General features: G+C 42.4%; 1 protein-coding gene across 1 annotated transcript in view; it reads right to left on the minus strand.

The window, feature by feature from the left end:
• Positions 1-22,451, minus strand: part of crip2 (cysteine-rich protein 2) — a 74,143-nt gene that overhangs the window by 44,691 nt on the left and 7,001 nt on the right. Inside the window, exon 2 of the mRNA XM_041214831.1 lies at positions 7,176-7,270. Within this exon, the coding sequence (XP_041070765.1) occupies positions 7,176-7,270 (95 nt within the window). The remainder of the gene's footprint in view (positions 1-7,175; positions 7,271-22,451) is intronic.

A 22,451-nucleotide genomic window follows, 5' to 3' on the forward strand; every position in this document is an offset into this window, starting at 1 on the left:
TCCTCTTGACATTTTCATTCCCATCTCCCCACCTCACACCGCTCCCCCCCCCCTCCCAGTTGCCCCTAGACCTTCCTCTCCCAACCGCTTGACTATCAGCCGCTGTGAGCATCAATGGTGACTATCCAACTTCTGTGGGCTGCTTCGCAGCAGAGCCATGTCCATGAGAACCCACCCAGCATGCCATGGACATTCCTCCAATGTGCTGTTGCTGTCAGGCTCCAGCATCTTCTGCTCCTCAGATGTCCGCAACGTGAGCAAGGCCCTGGCAGTAAGTCCCGGCTTCTGCACCGGCATGTTTTCTGCCAACGTGGGCGGACAATCCAGTGGGGGGTGGGGTGGGGGGGGGAAATGAGTCCGGCGGGCTGGCCTTATAATGAAATGCTGATGTATTACAGTGAGGTTCCCAAAGTCCGATGGCCGGGGAACACAGCCTGTCATCAATGGGCTGAGCGGACAATCGCAAACTGGTTTCACAACGTCGCGAAACCAATTTTTGGCTTTCCTGCCAAATTGTCCATTCACTTCACCAAACATGCCCAATGCCAGCAGGCGCAGACGATTCTGCCCAGGAGATCAGCCATGATCATACTGAATGGCAGAGCAGGCTTAAAAACACTTTTAAGAAGCTGTTTGGCCTGTTCTGCCTTAGACCTTAGAAACAGGTCATTTGGTCCCACATTTATGCTCTACTTGAGCCTCGAACCACCCCTCTTCAACTCACCCTAACATAATCTTCTATTCCTTTCTTCCTCAAGTGTTTATCTAGCTTCTTCCTAATGCATCTATACTATTCGTCTCAAACACACATTCGAATCATTGTCAGTGTAAAGATGTTTCTCCTGAATTCACTATTGGATTTATTAGTCCATCTTATATTTATAACCTCTAGTTGTGGACACCTCTCCCACCCCAGTCTTATCAAAATTTTACAAAAGAAGCAAATGTGATGTGAGAAAGGTTTTCACACAGCGAGTGGTTCGAGTCTGGAATGCACTGCCTGGAAATGCGTTGGAGGCAAGTTCAATCGAGGCATTCAAGAGAGCAGTGTATGATTATTTGAATAGAAACAATGTGCAAGGGTATGGGGAAAAAACAGGAGAATGGTACTAAGTCATGATGCTCATTTGGAGAGTTGATGCAGAGACAATGGGCCAAATGGCCTCCTTCTGCACCATAACAATTCTGTGATTCTGTGATTTTCCATGTCCACTCTATAAAACCCTTCATAATTTTAAAGCTGTCTACAGTCCACCCTTCTCCTCTTCTAGAGTAAACAGCCTTTTCTGGTGGTTGTAAAATGACCAGATATTTGCAATGAATGATCAATAAACACATCTAAATCATCTTTGTTTACAGACATCTATTCATTGTGTCTACGTTTAATAGTTTTTAATCTCAACATGTAGCTAATTAAATTCCCTCTCACAGGCCAAAGTTCATTCAATTAATTTCTTCAGCTCCCTTTGAATAGGTCAATCTCTCCATCACTGGTCAGCTGGTTCTGAGGTTGACGTCATCCGGCATATTTTGTCATTTTTAATTCATTGTTTATCATTAAGGAATGAGAGGTCTGTGATTGGGTGGAGGCTCATCAGAACCAAATTTTCCAGGAAACTCTGTCAACAGACATGAGGCCCTAATTGGCATAGGTGAGGGGCCTGGTAACTGTTCTCGGCAGCCGCCTTGGGCCCCTGAATAAATAGATCCAACAGCTTTTGCTGTAACTCATACACACACCTTGATTGAGCACAGGCCGTCCCACTACTAAATTTGGCATTATCACCCTGAAGAAACAGGCCCTAGAAACCAATTCCTACCCTCACAATCTCAAGTTTACAATCTCAAATCAGTACCTGAACTACTAAGTCACCAAATTCTGTGCTAACATCAGTCTTCTGTAAAAATTAATCAAATTAATGGCCTTTCATAAAAATAGGAATAGGAGTAGGCTATTCAGCCCTTCAAGCCTGCTCCATCATTCAATAAAATTATGTCTGATCTTCTACCTCTGCTACACCCTCCCTCATATCCCAAATTCCCTTAGTATCCAAGGGCGGAATATTACGGACTCTCCCGCCGGCAGGATTTTCCGGTCCTGCCGAAGTCAATGGGATTTTGAACAGCTCGCCTGATTTTACGGCCCCGCCCCCACTGTGACAGGATTGTAAAATCCCGGTGCCAGAATCTAGCCACCTGTCTTGAATATACTCAATAGCTAAGCATCTGCGGCAAGAGAATTTCAAAGACTCACCTCCAACACAAACAAGTCAAATAAAAACTATTTTACTACAAGGCAATAACAACAGAAAACAAGAGCTTGTCCTTATTTCATTGAATTTTTCAGAATAATTTTGACAATAATAATGAAGAATGGCTTATTAAGGCAAAAGAACCAGTGGTGAGATAAGTTTTTGTTTTTAGACACTGCAAGTGGTTATGATCTGGAATGCCCTGCCTGACATGGTGGTTGAAGCAGACTCAGTAGTAATTTTCAAAAGGGAATTGAATAAATAATTGAAAGGGAGAACATTTGCAGGGCTATGGAGAAAGTGCAGGGGAGTGGAACTACCAGTAATTGGATAGCTCGATCATAGCGCTATCACAGGCACCATGGGTGAAATGGTATCCTTCTGTGCTGTCTCATTCTATGATAACTGTTATATATTTATAACTCTAAGCTGGCAGAAATCTACTGTCCCAGTCCTCTGGAGTATGATGGGTGTAACATTTTTGTAGTTGGGATCATGGTGCAATAACATTCATTCTCTGACTCACACACTTGCATCCCGAAAACCAGCTCCCTTACTCTGAAGCCAAAATTCTATCCTCACAGTTTAATAGTTCTGTGATTCTACAAATCAAACCATTTTTAGCAAACCCAAAGAACCAGCATGTTCCAAACTATAGATGCACCATGTTCAAAAGAGCCTCTTAACCCAAGTGGATCGATGTCAATGCATTTCTGGTAATGAACAAGATAAAATGAAGTCTTATCCACTCTACATCACTGAATCATTCGTTTTAGCAGCCTGGTCATTTTCTTCTCAGTGGAGTGTGAGAGGCAGCAGGTGCAAGACAGACTTACTGCAAACATCTGGTTTATTTGTCACACATCTGGTACAGTTCAGCCTTCTACAGGCTGTATGGTTCACAGTTTAGTGTGACTCAGAGATGCAAAAGGACCCAAGATATAAGCAGAGCCAACAGATGTTAAACCTGATGGTAAAACTTTCTGCCAGTTATCAAGATGCTAAAGACCACTTAGAGAGAAAACAAGGTACGCAAGAACTAAGAGACTCAGAATGGTTACAGCATAGAAGGGGGCCATTTTCCTCATGTCATCATTTGACATCACCTTAAATTAGTGTCCTCTGGTTCTTATTTCTTCCACCATTGGGAACAATATCACCTCCCCAATCAATTTTGTCCAGATACCTTGTGATTTTAAGAACCTCTATCAAATCCACCATGTAACTGAAGTTCCTCACCACTGGAACCATTCTTGTAAATCTTTTCTGCACCCTCTCTAATGCCTTCACATCCTTCCTAAAATGTGGTGCCCAGAATTGGGTACAATGCTCCATTTGAGGCCAAAACAATGTTTTATAAAAGGTTACCATCGCTTCCTTGTTTTTGTATTCTATACCTCGATTCTTAAAGCTCAGGATCCCTTATGCCTTTTTAACCACTTTCTCAGCCTACTCTGCCAACTTATACATATATACATCCAAGTATCTCTGTTCTAACACCTGCTTTAGAATTGTGACTTTATTTTTATCTTGCCTTTCCTTGGTTTTTAACCAAGATTTATCACCTCACACTTCTCTGCATTAAATTTCATCTGCCACATGTCAGCTCAATCCACCAGCCTGTCTATGTCTGTTTGAAATCTATCACTATCCCCCTCACAGTTCACAATACTCCCAAGTTTTATTTCACCTGCAAATTTTGAAATAGTGCCCTGTACACCCAAGTCTAGGTCAGTAATATAGATCAAGGAAAGCAGCATTCTTAATACCAACCGCTGTGGAACTGCAAAATATGCCACCTTCCAGTCTGAGAAACAACTAATCACCAATACTCTCTTTTTTAAAAAAAATTACATCCTACCTTCAAAATAAGCCAATGGCACACAAGAATCTCGTGGCACCCCAGTCCACATTTGTTTAAAATTCACCTACAGTAGTCAGCTTTGTGAAGTTGTGCATGAGCTCAGCAGTTTTCCTTGCTGAATTCTGTGGCACTGGGGAGGATAGCAGGAGAACGACAGCTTGCACGGAGGCTCGGGACCGGCAAGGGTGAATGAGTCAGTGGTTAATGGTGGCTGGGTGTAGAGTGGGGTCAGGGGAATGGAGGAGTGGAAGAGGGAAGGGCTTGGTATCCCAGGAACAGTCAGTAAAAGGTAGAAAATGAGGGGCCCAAGTGGCTGTTAGTGCTGTCTGCATGTGGGTCTATCTCAGGATGTTGGCTGGCAGAGTCCTTACAGGGATTTGAGTCTACTATCTACAATGTTTCAATTATCCCCACCGAGGGTGATCTTGTGCAATGTTCTTTACAATGCACAGAAGCGAGGGCCAGCTGAGACTTCAAGTTTAGCCATGTCCCAGAGTGGCAAGTACAACACTGAACACTAACATGAATATTCAATGACGAGTAAATAAAAGAAACCACATCACCATTTCTTCTACAATAAAGAAAATGTCTCTACCTCCTCTGTGACCAACAATGCACATCAACCATGAGGCATATTAGTACATTTAGCTCTCCAACTAAGCTAGTTTCAACAAATAATGATGATGTACACACAAATAAAGTGAACATAATCTGAAATATTTACAAGTGAAATTTAAATTTGAAAAACAACCATGGCACCTTTGTGCTGTCAATAAATCTTCTGTTAATGGCAATGGAGTTGGGTATAGTTGTGGCCGTGACGAAGAGCTTCCCTGTTTGACCAGGAGGATCTTACATAACCCAACAGTACCTGTTGCCATGTCAGCTGATGATAAGCTTCTCCCGCCGTGTGATTGCACGTGTCTCCCATGCACGCCATCGACACTTTAAATTTTAATTAGAATCGCGTGGGAACCAGGGAAGTACAAGCGAGCACCACAGGTAACATTCTGCCCATTATCAGCAAACTTGGGATGCAGGCAGCAAGATGTAGTGATTTATCACCAACTCAGTCCCAGGACATCGCTGCAGGAGTTCCTCAGGGTAGTGTCCTAGACCCAACCATCTTCAGCTGCTTTATCAATGACTTTCCTTCCATCATAAGGTCAGAAGTGGGGAAGTTTGTTGATTTTGTGCAGTATTCAGTAACATTTGCGACTTCCTAGGTACTGAAGCAGTCCATGCCCATATGCAGCAAGACCTGGACAATATTCAGGCTTGGACTGATAAGTGGCAAGTAATATTTGTGCCACACAAGTGCCAGACAATGGCCATCTCCAACAAGAGAATCTAACCATCTCCCCTTGACATTCAATGGTATTAAGAGCACTGAATCCCCCCCACTAAAATCCTGAGGGTTACCAATGACCAGAAACTGAACTGGCCATATAAATACAATGGCCACAGAGCAGGTCAGAGGCTGGGAGTTCTGCAGAGATTAACTCACCTCCATCTCCCCAAAGCCTGTCCAACATCTACAAGGCACAAGTCAGGAATGTGATGGAATACACTCCACTTGCCTGGATGAGAGCAGCTCCAACAACACTCAAGAAGCTCAACACTATTTAGGACAAAGCAGCCGGCTTGACTAGCATCCATCTGACAACTTAAATATTCACTCCCTCCACCACTAGCGCATGATAGCAGCAGTGTGTACAATCTACAAAATGCACTGCAGCAACTCACCAAGGCTCCTTCAACAGCACCTTCCAAACCCATGACCTCTACCACCTCAAAGGACAAAGGGCAGCAGATGAATGGGAACACCACCACCTGGAAGTTCTCCTCCAAACGACATACCGTCCTGACTTGGAACTATCTCCCCATTCTTTCACCGTCGCTGGGTCAAAATCCTGGAGCTACCTCCCAACAGTGTGTAGGTGTAGCTACACCACATGGATTGCAGAAATTCAAAAGGGCAGCTCACCACCGGCTTCTCATGGGCAATCCTAAATGGCGACACCCCATCCACAGAATCACAGAATTGTTACAGTGCAGAAGGAGGCCGTTCTGCCCATCGTGTCTGCACCGGCTCTCCGAATGAGCAATTCATCTAGCGCCATTCTCCCGCCTTCTCCCCATAACCCTGCACATTCTTCCTCTTCAAATAACAATCTAATTCTCTTTTTGAATGCCTCTATTGAACCTGCCTCCACCACACTCCCAGGCAGTGCATTCCAGACCTTAAGCATTCGCTGCATGAAAAGGTTTTTTCTCATATCTCTTTTGCAAATTACTTTAAATCTGTGCCCTCTTGTTCTTGATCTTCTCATGACTGGGAACAGTTTCTCCCTATCTACTCTGTCCAGACTCCACGTGATTTTGAATACCTCTATCAAATCTCCTCTCTTTTCTCCAAGGAAAACAGCCCCAACTTCTCCAATCTATCTTCATACCTGAAGTTCCTCACTCCAGGAACCATTTTTGTGAATCTTTTCTGCATCCTCCCTAATGCATTCACATCCTTCCTAAAGTGCGGCAGCCAGAACTGGTGCAACACTCCAGCTGAGGCTGAACTAGTATCTTATACAAGTTCAACATAACTTCCTTGCTTTTGTACTCTAACAAAGTCTAGTATCCTGTATGCTTTATTAACCACTCTCTCAGCCTGTCCTTCCATCTGACTTTACTTATGCACATATACACCAAGGTCCCTCTGTTCCTGCACCCTCTTTAAAACTGTCTCTCTGTGCTCTTCCTACCAAAATGAATTACTTCACATTTCTCTGCATTTAATTTATATATAAGTGGTCCGGGTAGTGTCCTGTGTACCATGTCAGGTATATGTAGTGTGTTGTGTTCTGTGTGGGGTATTTATGATGTGTGCTGTATCCTGTGTACCATATTGGGTATATGTGGTACATGGTGCCCTGTGTACTGTGACAGGATTACAACATATGAGTGCATCAACTGATAATTTGATGGAGAGGTGATGCCTTTCACAGTTGGCCTTGCTCATTCTCAGCCTAGTTCAGGAATCTCAGTGGAAAGGTACTCACCGAGGCATGACTCCCTGGTGACAGGATCTTGTTGCATCGCTCACATTTTAGACAAAACTTGTGCCAGTCCCTTCCCAGCGAAGTCACTTTCTCAGCTGAAACAATAGCAGTTAGTCAGTCAGTCAGAATATTTGCTCAGTTATTCATTAATTGAGAACAGGCACATTAGCAACACAAATATCAACCTCAGCGCCCTATTCATTTTGTGCATTTAGCTCTTAAGTTCCAAGAAAGAGCCAGGAAACTCAAAGGATGAATGTTAACACCTTAATTTGAATCCCCCTTACTTTTAATCTTCTCTTTAAGTCCTCTCATATCTCTCAAAGAAGAGGGGGCAGGAATCCTATCCTCAAGGCATCTATCAGAGATACTATATGAAAAAGACTTATGTTTATATTGTGCCTTTCACTGCCTCAGAGCACCCCAATACATTTTACAACCAATGAAGTACTTTTGAGGTGTAGTCACTATTGTAATGCAGGAAACCCAGCAGTGAATTTGTGCACAGCAAGGTCCCACAAACAGTAACGTGATAATGACCAGATCATTTATTTTGGTGATGTTGATTGAGGGATAAATATTAACCAGGACACCAGGGAATACTCTCCTGCTCTTCTTCAAATAATGCTGTGGGATCACTTCCATCCATCTAAGAGGGCAGACAGGGCTTCAGTTTAGCATCTAAACTGAAGGACAGCATCTCCAATAGTGCAGCGCTCCTTTGGAGCTACACTGTAGTGTCTGCAAACCTCTGGTGTGGGACCTGAGCCCACGACCTACTGACTCAGAGGCAAGAGTGCTAGCAACTGAGCAGACACTGAGGTAGGTGAGAATGGGTTTGATTTTGGATTTCTTGCCTTCTCTCTCCATGGGACAATACCAAGCAACCCCAAATGCCAATATTAGGAGTTCATAGCATCCAGAATCATGGGGAGGGAGAAGCTAACTCAGATTCTTTCTAATCCATGACTGTGATGCTGAGCTACAATGAATATAGTGCACTCATATATTCAAAGCCGCTGAATTCAAATAACTGGTTCATTCAAATTAGTACTAAATAATTTTCTGTGTATTTACATTGTTTAATATTGGATTACTCAATCTTCTAGTATGAAGAAGAACTTTGAATCATTAGGAATACAGTGTTAAACAGCTCTGAACTCCAAATACCTAAACAGGAATATAACTGATATATCCAACTGATATATCCACAATTATATATAGACTTCTGGCTTATTACACAGCAGAGGGCATTTCCTCCTGGCAGCCAATCTTTGGTGCTGCAGATTTCAAATAATATTCTCTCCGGACTTGTAATGTATCCAATGCCTTGGCATGGGCCAAAGTTTAGCCCTTTCATTGTTAAGCTTTGATGGTGCAGAAGTTGTCAGGATATACCTTTTCTTTTTAAAAAAAGTACACAAAATACCCCAAAGCATTATTTCAAAGAAGGGCAGGGGAGTTTTCCCTGGTTAATATTTCTCCCTCAATCAAAACGTAACCAGATTATCTGGTCATTTTCACATTGCTGTTAATGGGAGTTTGCTGTGCACTAATTGGTTGCTGTATTTCCTACATTACAACAGTGATAGCACTTCAAAAGTACTTCATTGGCTGTAAAGAGCTTTGAGACGTCCTGAAGTTGTGAAAGGTGCCACATACATGCAAGACTTTTTTTCCCTCATGCTGCATGTACTGGATTCCCACCTGGGCAAAGATCTCTTTCCAGAGCAAGGTGGGCAGAGAAGTTCTCCCAGTATCCTGAACAGCTTTCCTAGTTCATCCAAACCAGGATTAACATCACATTCCAGCTTGCAGTGTCCTTTTGTAACCAGACTCATCAATAGTCAAGAATGATTGTTATGAAGAGCTCTGAGTGTATATAAACTGATTAGGCTGGCCCCTTTAGAACGATCTAAATTAGGCTGCCTGGTAATCAGCAGATTAGCTCAAGCATTAATAACAAATATTCCTCACTCAATCATCCCTTTCAAGAAATGTTATAAGGCCGAATAATTATACAAACAAGGAAGGCCCTGGCAATCATTGTTCTCAACCATAGTTCTGAGACTCACACAGCTCTATCACAGAGGAAGCACCTTTCATTCCCCAGCTCCTGGTTAATTGATCCCAGTGGAATTGCAATCCCACCATGTCCGACAGAATCTGCTTACAATGCTGGGTCAGGCTTCCCACAGTGCTTGTGTGAACTTGCTATGCAGAAAGACAGACAAAACATTAAACCAAAGCTCCCTCAGGAAGATATAAAGGATCCCATAGCACTATTTGGATGAGCTGGGGAATCCCAGTGTCCTGGCCAATCCTTCAACCAACATTACAAAAATATATTAGTCATTATCACATTTCTGCTTGTGTGAACTTGCTATGCACTAATTGGCTGTCACATTTAAACTACATTACAACATGTAAAAGTACTTCATTGGCAGTAAAGCACTTTGGAACATCCCAAAGTTGTGAGAGGTACTATATAAGTACAGTAAGTGAGATAAAGTCCTCCAATCCCGAACAGCCCTCTTCTGTCTCCTTCCAAAGATCCACAAACAAACAAGGCTACCTTAGTAGACTAAGGTTTCCGCCTGCTCCTGCCCAACTAAACTGGTTTCTTCCGATCGACTTTATTTTTTCTCACAGAGTCCAGTCTTTTCCCAACTACATCTGTGATTCTTCTGATGTTCTCTGTAACTTTAATAGTTTCCAATTTCCTAGCCCTATCTCCCCTTCACTATGGATGCCCAATCTCGCTATACCTCCATCCCCCACTGAGACGATCTAAGAGCACTGCATTTCTTCCTTGAATAGAGACACAACCAGTCCTCATCCACCACTATCCTCCTCTGCTTCTCACATTGTTCAACGTCTCCTTCAATTTTATTCACTTCCTCCAAGGAAAAGGTATTGCTTTGGGTACCTGCATGGGTCCCTAGTTAAACCTGCCTTTTTATAGGATATGTGGAACATTCCTTGTTCCAGTCCTACTCAGATCCTCTCCCTCACCTCTTTTTCCAGTACATCAATAAGTGCATCAGAGTCGCTTCCAGCTCTCAACCTGAACTGAAAGATTTCCTCAACTTTGCTTCCAATTTCCACCTTCCTCCCACTATCACATGGTCCATCTCTGACTCTTCCCTTCCTGGGTTTCTTTGTCTCCATTTCAGGAGATAGTGAATATTTATCGATAGCCTAGAAACCCACTATCTCCAACAGCTACCTCCATTAAACTTTCATACATCCACTTCTTATAAGGACTCTATTCCATTCTCCTAGCTTCCACATCTCTGTAGCATTTGTTTGGACAATGCAACCTTCCATACTAGTGTTTCTGATATGTCTTCCTTTTCTGTCAACCAAGAATTCTTTTCCACAATAGTTGACAGTGTCATCAACTATGTTGCTTCCACTGCACCCACTTTGGCTCTCACTCTTCTCCTCCCTCCCAGACACATGATAGGGTTCCCCTTGTCCTCACCTTTCACCCACCAGCTTCCGTATTTACTCTCACTCTGACCTCAGCCGCTTGTAGTGTTCCAATGAAGCTCAAAACCAGTTTAAGGAACAGCAGCTCATTTTTTAATTAGACACATTACAGCTTCCCAGACTCAAACATTGAATTCAACAATTTTGGATCATAATTTATGCCCACATTTATTCAAGCAACAGCTATTGGTAATTAATCTGCTATTTCTGCTTATATCTCCTTGATCCATCTTTTGTTTCAGGGTGGTGCATGGCTTGGAGAGGAACTTGCAGGTGGAGGTGTTCCCATGCATTTGCTGCCCTTGTCCTTCTAGGTGTAGAGATCACAGGTTTGGAAGGTGCTATTGAAGGAGGTTTGCTGAGTTGTGTATCTTTTATAAAGTCTACACTGCTGCCATTGTGCACTGGTAGTGGAAGAATTGAATCTTTAAGGTGGCGGATACGGTGCCGATCAAGCAGGCTGCTTTGTTTTGGATGGTGTCAAGCTTCTGCAGTGTTGTTGAAGCTGTCAGTCTATTAACCTAACATGTGCTATGGTGAATTTCCTGGAATTTTATAAGGACAGAGTGACTAAACACTTCGGAACTATAAGCTGATCATAAAGAGCAGCATGGATTTGTAAATGGTAACTCAAATCTAAATGAAATTGATTGAATTTTTTGAGGAGGTAACTAATGTGGTAGATGAGAGGACATTTATGGATGCTATTATTATGGACTTACAGAATGCATTCAATTAGCTTATATAAAATGAATTTGTTAGGGGTTAAGAGACAGAGAGTGGGAATAATGGGTATATGCTCAAATTGTAGGTCGGGACTAGTGGCGTACCCCAAGGATCTGAACTGGGGATGTTTTTCCACTAATGATTTAGATGAAGTGATAGCAAGCCATATATTGAAGTTTACTCATGGCACTAAGTTAGGTGGTACAGTAAATATTGTAGCTGGGAACAGAAAAATTGCAAAGGGACATTGACAGATTAAGAGAGTGGGCAAAAAATTGTGGCAGATGGAGTTCAATATATGACAATGGGAGGTCATTCAATTCAGACCCAAGAAAAATAGATCAGAATATTTTCTAAATGGGATGAAACAAGGAAAAAAGAGAGATTTAGAGGTCCAAGTGAAAGTACAGGTACAAAAAATAATTTAAAAAGCTAATGGAATGTTGGCCTTTATCTCAGGAGGCCTGGAATCCAAAGGGATGGAAGTTATATTTACAGCTGCACCAAGCTCTGGTTAGACCCTATCTGGATTCAGTTCTAGGCACCGCAACTCAAAGAATATATTGACCTTGGAGGGGTGCAACACAAGATTCACCAAAATGAAACGGTGGCTAAAAGGGTTAAATTATGAAAGCAGGTTGCATAGAGGCTTGAATTCCCATGTGTATAGAAGATTAAGAGGCAATCTAATTGTGGTGCTTAAAGTGATTAAATGGTTTGATAGACTGGATAAAGAGTAACTACTTTTTCTGGTGGGGGAAATCCCCTTAAAATTAGAGCAAGGCTGTTCAGGGCAGATGTCACAAAGGGGAATGGAAATCTGGGATGCTTTCCTCTGTAAAAGTTGTTGAGGCTCGGGTGGTGCAGCTTGAGGAGAGTCAATTGAAAATTTCAAAACTGTGATTGATAGATTTTTGTTAGAGAAGGATATTAATGATTATGGAACCAAGGCGGGTGGATTGAGTTAAGATACAGATCAGCAATGATCTAATTGAATGGCAGACAGGCTCAAGAGTCTGAACAGTCTCCTCCTAATCCAATGTTCCTATAAATGCAAGTTCCTCCTTTCATTCTTTTAAACAGGAACGTGCAGTGACAAGGTTGGGGAAAGCTCAGTTATCAACAGACCACACCTGCTATTAACAGTTCAAGGTTCTTAAAAATCAATGTTTATTTAAAAACTAAAAAATATCGTGCCAGGATGTAGTCACTCATCTCCTAAAATAGCAGCAGATGAACAGTGTAATGATGGAAAGGCAGTAAAACTATTGGAAATAATGGAAGGAAATAACCAAGGGAAATCCGGTGCTCCAGACTATTTTTCCTCAAAGGAGCGATAAGCGTGTATGACATTTGAACCATCAGGTTACAGCATGAAAGAAAGGGACTCCCTCAGCCTAATCCAAGTACAGGCCTTGCGGAGCATCGTTGCTACGGGTGACCAGTACGATGACTGGAAGTCTGAATCCGAAGAGCTCTTTGAACTGGTTGGGTCTTTGGACCTTTCACAGGCCTCAACAATTCTGAAGCAGTGGCGAGATTTAAAAAAAAAAACTGTTCATCACCCAGCCCTTTCAACTTGAAACCCACTTTAAATAAATGAATAATGTGGCCTTTTGTTCACTAGGCTACACAGAACAACTGGCTTAAGGCAGCTGTCACCCTCCTACGCACACATGAACACAGATGCAGGCAAAACTCCCTGTTCCTGTCTTTATTCTGCATAGATATTTGGGATAGAAAAACAGACTTGCATTTTTGTAGCGCCTTTCACAACCCTCAGGATATCCCAAAGTGCTTTACAGCCAATCAGTTGTATTTTTGAAGTGTAGTCACTGTTGTGATGGGGAAAATGTTTCAGCCAATTTAAAGGCCCCAAAAGCAGCAATGTGATAATCACTTTTTCGAGATGTTGTTTGAGGGATAAATATTGGCTACAATAACAGGGAGAACTCACCTGTTCTTCTTCAAATTGTGCCATAGGATCTTTTACCTCCACTCGAGAAGACAGATGAGCTCCTGCATCTCATTTGAAAGACAGCACTTCCGACAGTGCAGCGCTCATTCAATACGGCACAGAAATGTCACCCTAAATTGTAGGCAAAAGTCTGGCAGTTTATTTGAACCCACAACCTCCTGACTCAAGAGGAGAGAGCGCCAACCACTGAGCTGCACTGTGGCAGAGTTTAGAGATTAATGTAGCAGTGATTGGCTGAGTCAGAGACTTATGATGGGTTATAAAATAAGTACTAATTCCCCCCTACCCTGCCCACACATAATCTTTGGGCTGCTGCTGGTGGTGAGGCAAGTAGCCTGAACTTTAGAAACATAGAAAATAGGAGCAGGAGTAGGCCATTCGGCCCTTCGAGCTGCTCCGCCATTCATTATGATCCTGGCTGATCATCCAACTCAATAGCCTTGCTCCCGCTTTCTCCCCGTATCCTTTGATCCCTTTCTCCCCAAGAGCTATAGCTAACTCCTTCTTGAAAACATACAATGTTTTGGCCTCAACTACTCTAGAAACATAGAAAATGAATGCAGTAGACAGGCAGATTTCCCAGTGGAGACGTGACAGAGGCCATTTGGCTGTTAAGGTGAGATCTGAGTGCATCGGGTCAACGATGGATTTCTTTCAGGAGAGGAAACAGAAGAACCAAAGGCAATGGTGCAGGCTGGCTTGTTTCAACAAAAAGCAAGAACTTGTTGACAAACTGGCAAAGCTAATGGCCCAACTGACATGTCAAGATTCTGCTGTGTAACGTTAGGAATTTGGACCTCAATTGGGCACCACTGAGTGTAACATCTTGATATCTTCCAAGATCTGTCAACATCTCTCAGAGATAAAGGAACTCCGCAACAGGGCATGAATTCCAAATTAGCAAAGTGCATGAACCTGTCACTTTAATTGTTAATGATGCTTGCAGGCAGATAGACCTCGAGGGGAAATAACATTAGCAATGTGTGTCTGTGATCTGATAGAGGTCTTTAAAATGATGAAGGGATCGATAGGAGGATAAGTTTTTACTTGTGGGGGTGTCCAAACTTAGAGGGCGATAGTTACCAATAAATTCAATAGGGAATTCAGAAGAAGCTTCTTTATCCAGAGAGAGGCAAGAATGTGGAACTCACTACCAAAAGAAGTAATTAAGGTGAATAGCATAGCTGTATTTAAGGAGCAACCAAATAATTACATGAGGAAGAAAGGAACAGAAAGATAGGATTTGAAGAAATAGGAGGCTTGAATGGGACATAAACACCAGCATGGACCAGATTCTGCAATTGCCTGTTTCTTGCTGTACATTCTGTGTAATTCCATCAGCTTTTAATTCCACTTTCCCAAGCAAGAGCCAGCACCTGGAGAATTTTTAGCCGTACACACATGCACACGTCATGTTCCAGACCACAGCTGCATGCCCCACCCATCTTCCTGGGCTGTTACAATCTCCTCCCAGACATACAGTCTGCTCTTAACTGCAGTTGTCCATGCTCCTTACATAGGCTGCATTCCCACAGTTGAGAATTTCTTCCAAACACCAGGCAGCTCACCACCCACAGCTCCTGGGCACAACTGGCGGCAACTTAATCCTCTCTGGCGCCAGGGTACCCATTCTGATCTGTGGCTTCTGCCCAGTTACGGTGCTGGGGAATGGGGGAGGTACGGGAGAACCGGAACAAATCTAGGGGTTCAAGTGAATCAGACCTTGGGCAACGCTTACAAACTATCAGCAGCAATGTTGAATGTAGTGTCCTTTTACACGGGAACAGCTCAGTTTAATGCACCAGGCATCTGGTGCGAGAGAATGCTGACTGGACGGATCAACCAGAGACAGAACACACACTGTGAAACTCCAGCAGCAGTTTGTCTTGTGTTGCTAAAAGTTTTACATTTTTGTCCATTCATTTTCCCCCCCCCAAATAAAAATGGTACAAATGTATATATAGATGGAAAAAATACCACAAAGTGTAACACTGAGCATCGTAATCATTAACAATCCCCTTATTCATATGGTGGAGTGGTTATGTTACTAAACCAATAATCCAAAGAAGGTGAGTTTAAATCCTGCCATGGCAGTCGGAGAATCTGAATTTAATTTAATAGAAAAGCTCTGAAAATAACACACGTGTCAGTAACCACAAATCTGTTGGATTGTTGTACATATCCAGGTCCTACAGTTGAGACCTCTGGTTGTTGTAATTAAGCCAGTTTCCCCTACACTGCACAAGGTGTGGTCCAGCTACCCAGTCAATGCCATTTAACAGTCTCAATCTCTCTAACTCCCTGGAATCCAGTTCCAGGTGATAACTCTTAACTGGGAACCTCAGTCAGAATTGTTCTGTTCTTCCAGTCAAATCCTTGATGCATAACCTCTTCATCCCCATTCACCTGCCAGTGGAAACAATCTATCCCTGTTTACCCACAATAAGTTCCCCAGGCTTCACCCATCCCTTTACTGGCTGCTCACTCAGTGTTGCTCCCACTTCCCCTTTACTGACTATTCCCAGCTCTGCAACACCCACTGCATTCCCCAGTCTCCCACCCACCCTTTTCCCCAGTCTCCTAATCTCAGCCCTGCTTGTATACCAATCTCCCAAATTCAATCACTCCCTCTCCCCAAGTCTGATCCTTAATCCCTAACTAGCCCCCCACCCCAGGTTTCTCCCTCTCTCCCAATCCCTGACCCCCTGGAGGTTGGGAGGAGAGGAGTGGGGGTGAGGAGCGGTGGGGGGTTGGCAGTGGTCCTGTGGAAAGGCAGAGTCATAGGGTAAACAGGCTTTCGATGCCTCCGACCACTCACGCTGCTGTCAGTCATATTTTCGATCTTATCTTTACCAACTGACAGCAGCATACATCCAAAAGTCTGAACATGGAATTGCAAAGCCAAAGTGTTATCAGCTTCATGCTGACGTCTTGAAAGTTCTGTAATTTATTATTGGCTCTGCTTTTCCTATCTGCTTGGGTGGAGCAGGTTCCTTGCACCATCTTGTTTCAATCTACTTGTAATCGTATCTGCTCTTTTCCACAAAGTATTCTTTATTCAGTGATCTGTACTGACTTACAAACAGGAATCTGGCTCTGGTGCTTTTAGTTTTTATGTTTGTTTTATTCCCTGATCCCCAAATGCTGGAGATGAATGAAGATATAGAAATTTCCATGCTTAGGAGTTTATTGTATGTTACAGGTTAACTATAATAAAGGAACAAGTTCAAAACTCAGCAGCGGCTCTGATGGGCTCATTCTGCCCTGAATGGTTAGATTGTGTAATTATGATTCAAGAAATAACCAGCCATTCCTCAGTCCTGCCCACCGAACCCACTAATCCTTTGATCACAGGGTGCAGTCTCAGGAGATCCACAAATCTCAATTGCTACAGGTTCTTTATCGAGTTAGGTCTTTGATGCTGGCAGTCCTGCCACTGTTTGAGAACTGTTTCCTATTTTGATGGTTTGCTTTTTGCACAGTGCAAACTTTGCTTCAACGTGCAGCGTGCACCCAACATTCAAAAAATATCTAATGGCTACGGAGGGTATTATTGAGGCAACTCTCGTGCCGTCAATAGGAGGACCAAGCAACGCCAGAGAAACAGAAAACCAGGTGAGAGGAAATCCATTGAAATGTGCTACAGTCCAATGATGCTCCATGATCTGGGATATAGGTGGGGATCTCCCAGGAGATCAATGTTTTTCTTGATCAACTCTATCAAATCCATTTATGATCTTGAACATCTTTCTTAAATTTCACCTTAACATTTTTGCTATAAAAAGAGAACTAGAATAGTCCAATACACTGCAGTCCCAGCACAGTCCAATACCCTGTGGCATTCTATGTCACTTGCAATTATTTGTTGACAATATCACATGTAACAACTTCAATCAACCTAGAAGCAAACAAATCCAGATATAAAATTTTTACTGTCTCCAGAGGTTTGTAGATGGTAATCTAATCCCATGGTGCAGATGACTAGCAAAGAATTACAGCAAAGCTCTCATGGTTTATGGCATCATTTAAACTCCTTCATTGGATTACAACTGTAATGAATCTATTTACTCCCAATCAGTCTGCTTTAGCTGGCTCCATACAGAGCCAGCTTTGGCAAACCATTTTGGCAAGAATCATGGACAAGTCAAAAGTGTGTAAGATAAAAGCAAAATACTACGGATGCTGGAAATCTGAAACAAAAACAAAAATAGCTGGAAAAACTCAGCAGGTCTGACAGCATCTGCGGAGAGGAATACAGTTAACATTTCGAGTCCGTATGACTCTTCAAAAGATGAAGAGTCATACGGACTCGAAATGTTAACTGTATTCCTCTCCGCAGGTGCTGACAGACGCAGTGTGTATGATAACTCTGTTACCCCATGTAATCACCCAATAACATCAGCTGGGGTAGGATTTCATGTTTTTGTTAAGTTCTTAAGAATAAATTGAGGAAATGGCAGGGGAGGAATGTACAACACTGAATGGACAAAGCATGTAATTCAGTCAGGTTCAAAAGAGAAATATCAATGTCTCTTCCCTCGAATTCTAGCGCCCTGAACATCCCCAATTTTAGCTTTCAACTGTGTCCTAAATTCTGGAATTCACTCCCTCCACCTTTCCACTCCTTTCACTCATTAAAACACATTTTTTTGACCAAGCTTTTAGTCACCTGCCCTAATATCTCCTTATGTGGCTCAATGTCAAATTTTGTTTGATGAAACGCTCCTGTGAAGCGCCTTGGAATGCTTTACCACATTAAATAAAGTGTTGTTGGTGTGTGGATCCATAAGGCCCTAATCATTTTAGCAGCAGTGAAGGGCAGGGGCAACCTAGAAATCCCAGGGGCACAGAGGTCCTCCTGGCATTAACGCTAAGATCTCCATCATTTTTTAAAATTTCATTTCTCACTGGGCTACTGGCCAGATTAACCGACTGGCTGCTGGGAAAACCAGTAGCAGGAGGCAGCAGCCTGGTAGCCTTGGGACCAGCTGATCACAGAAATATTAATATCAACCCACTGAGTCTGTCAAAGGCTGATGCCTAGATTGTTAACCCAACTCCTTTCCCTGCCCACTCCTCAGTCCCAAGAAGCTGACTTCCTGCTGTGTATTTCCAGCACTGTCTGTGGGCTATATTAAAATGCCAACCAGAAGCCCAGAAGGAAAAAAAAGTGAAAACTGGGAAATAAGAGTAATGGTGCAAAATGTTTTTTTTCCTTCTGGGAAATGAAACATACCTCAGGAAAAGAGGAAGAAAATTTCATCTTCAGAAACTACAATGCCAAAACCATCAGGACAGACGGGAGAAGCAGTGAAGTCTCTGTTTTATTAACATTATAAACGTCCAACACCCTAGCCACGGGACGTTAGAAGGTCATCCGTGTTCTGGCACAATGCTGTCTTGTTTATAGTTTCCCTGTTGGAAATTGATATGGAAGCAGAGATTCCCACTGGAAAAATTAAAAGCATGCCAGCTCTAGTCACAAGAAGACCATATGACAGGTGTGTGATAAAAAACCCCTTGTATTCCTCCCTGTCACTCTGTCTAGCTTGTTCCTCACAGGACCCTCGGTATTCTTCAATCAACTTCCATTCTCTTTAGCTAACAACATTTAATCAAAAACTTTTAATATTTTATTGCATGGAGAACATTGGCAGAATTACTCCTAAAATAAACCATTCCTCACAATGAATAATAGACTGCCAAACCCAAACATTTCCACTCACCTTCCACTGTTACATGACTCTGCTTTGAACCAGTGATTTTGTTTAACTATAGGGCAGTCATTTAAAAATATTTGGACAGGAGTCAATTTGGTCATAGCTCAGCTGTTGCATTATGAAAATCCTTGCAGTGCACTAACTGCTAATAGCAATATCATAAATGTAACATTCCCAAGAGCCCCGCAGTTTTCACTCTCAGTCCTAAAATAACCCTTCATTGTGTCTCCTGCAAATTGAACTATTATTATTAATTTGATATTCTGTTGTCATGACAACTCAGTACAACCCATCAGCTCCATCCCAACTCTGTTTAGCATTTTTCTGAGGTTGGAATCATCTATCTAGTTATAAGTATACCAGATGACAGGATGAACTAAAAATCCTGAGGTTCCAATGGTATTCACAAATCACTCAGTCTTTCATAACCTGTTTCCTACATTACAATACACTTCAAAAACACTTCATTGTTGGTAAAGCATTTGGGATGTACTGATAAGGGCATGAAAGATTCAGTATAAATGCAAGTTCTCTTTCTTTGGTCAGTAGCCATCGGAGTCTACAGCCTCTACCCCATCATGTTCTGAAAGGGGGTGAAACTGGGCTTGATGCTTGGGACAGCAGTTTGGTTTACTATTCAGCTATAGACCAGTAACTTCCGGGTTCCAGGGCATCATAACTAGGAGATACCCCAAACATGCACTGAGGAACCGCCCCCAGAAGTCCCCAGATAAGGATTGCAAGACAATTGCCCAGAACTTCAAATTTCTGTTGGGCAATTGCCCTGCAATTGGAACCATCCAAAAGTGCGATATAAATCACAAACTTCAGATGGTTCTGACTGTCTTATAGTAATTGTTATCCAGGAAAAGTTAGAACAATGAAAACCACTAACTCCTGGGTGACTATAGTACTGATTCACCTCCCCACCTCACTACCCCCACCCCCAACCAGACACCCCTCAAACTCCACGTTAAGTTGAGATCTATAACTTTTTATTCATTTACTGCAATCTACTGTTCATACTTCCCATATATTCACATCTGTCTCTTTCCATCCAGCAAGCCAAAGAAAATCAAAGTCATTACTGCACAGAAGGAGGCCATTTGGTCCATTGTATCCAAGCTCTATAGAGAAATCCAGTCAGTCCCATTCCCCTGCTTGATTGCCTCAGCCCTGCGAGTTGCCTAAAGACCTGCTTTTATATCGCGACTTCCTTGATCTTAGGACATCCCAAAGCACTTTACAATCAATGAAGTACTGTTGAAGTGTAGTCACTGCTATAATGTAGGAAACTCAGCAGCTAATTTCCACACAGCAAGATCCCACAAACAGCAATGGAATAATAACCAGGGAATCTCTTTTAGTGATATTAGTTGAGGGATAAACATTGGCCAAGATACTAGGGATAACCCATTGCTCTTCTACCAATAGTGCGCATAATCTTTTGCATCTGCCCAAGAGAGCAGATGGTGCCTTAGTTGAACATCTCGTCTAAAAGACAGCAGCCATGACAGTGCAGCACTCCCTCAGTACTGTACTGGAGCGTCAGTCTGGATTTTGTGCTCCAGTCTCTGGAGTGGGACTTGAACCCGTGACTTTCTGATTCCGAGGCGGAGTGCAACTACTGAGATAAAAGGATCAATAAGATTTTTTTTTAAAACTAACTCACCCATGAGCAAATAAAGGGTTTACATTGATATATCTGTAGTAGAGTAATTGTAGGCAGCAGTTTAACGGACATTCGCAGCCTCCTTCATTCAGGTGCCTCTCCCCTAAGGCAGCATCCAAAGTCCTGTTTTATCCATTATTACTTCCTGTGATTTACTACTGGAACAAATTACTCAGATTTGATTTTATAGACTAGTCACAAGGCTGGCTTACTTTATAGAAAGTGCTGAGATTCTGCAACAGTGAAGCTTCAAGCAATCGTTGGAGTTTTTAAAAAGTTACTCTTACTATGATTATGCCCTAAGCTGTAAAAACTTTTGACAATCAGTATTATAGATTTTTAAAAAGTTGAAAGAATGTGTTTCCTCTCACAGTCCGATGTTAAGTGATGCAGCATTTCATTGCTTTGGACAAAATGACTCCAGCTGTGTTTCAATGGTAAGGCTGCACCTTCCTACTGACTGCAGTGGCAAGTGTAAACAATGTTCAGGAAGATCAAAATCTCTGGTTACACTGTTAAATTAATGGGCTTCCATCTATTCCTTTTAGGGGGACTCCCAGTAAATATTCAAAACTCCTTAAACCTCCCAAAAACAATCCCACACTCCTGGAGCATCCTTGTAAATTTACACACAGTCCTCAGGATCCCCTATATATGTTCAAACACACCAGGGAGCTTCTGGAGATCCTGACACACTCCTGGGGAAATCCTGCAAATGCTGGCATATCCCAAAAAAGCTCTCCAAATTGGCTTACTCCTCATGATACCTGCCTCCAGCAAAAAGCCTTTGTGTCTCCTCATACCCTTTGAACTCAAAAGGAAAACAGTGAACATTATTGCTCTTGAAAGGATGCACAAATAGAGGTCAAAGAGGATTGAATACTCAGCAAATCCCCATCTCTGTGACTTTGCTCTCCAGTCAGTGGAGTAGGACTTGAACCCCCAACCTTCTGCTTCAGGTGGTGAGAGTGCTACTAACTGAACTGGAGCTGATACCTTGGAAAAAAGAAAGCAAACAAATCTGCCATCTGTCTTGGTCTTATTAGCCAAATGTCCAAATTCCAAAACTGGGCGGAGACTGGCCATAATGTCCACATGTTGGTGAGTGCCTGCCCACTTCCTAGCAACATAGGAATTACTGAATAAAGGAAAGCCCCTCTAGTTACACTGAAGTTGTTGGTTTATCATTGTAATAAAACTCTATCAATGAGTCCACAACAGATCCAAACATGAGGTGAGAAAAACTCCAGTGGTGGAACCATAGGTCCAAAGTCACTTTTTCCTCCCAAAAGACTACACTCACCACATCATGTTTCAAATTACTCAGATACTGGATCTCAAAATAACAAAAAACAACAAACTGAGCCACCCAAATTTATTGCAGATTTGAACATTCAAATAATGCTGTGTGGACTAGCAAGAGGCAGAGTTTTGCTGACAATTTGAAATGTCTACATTCTCAAGTTGCCCCATTGCTTCCTCCACAGTCTGCAGGAGTCAATTTTTCTTTCTTTGCTATTTCTGCACTTATGATTTGCTGCAGCTCTTTAAATACTGCTGGATTTTGAACTCACTCCATGGTTCCCCAAGAGCATCATTATTCAGAGGCAAATTGCATTTTGTAAAAATCAAGAATGCTCAGCATATTGGACACTGTGGCACTGCAAAATTTGCTATCTTGCTGA

The sequence above is a fragment of the Carcharodon carcharias genome, chromosome 20 (assembly GCF_017639515.1).
Source record: "Carcharodon carcharias isolate sCarCar2 chromosome 20, sCarCar2.pri, whole genome shotgun sequence".
Lineage (NCBI taxonomy): Eukaryota > Metazoa > Chordata > Chondrichthyes > Lamniformes > Lamnidae > Carcharodon > Carcharodon carcharias.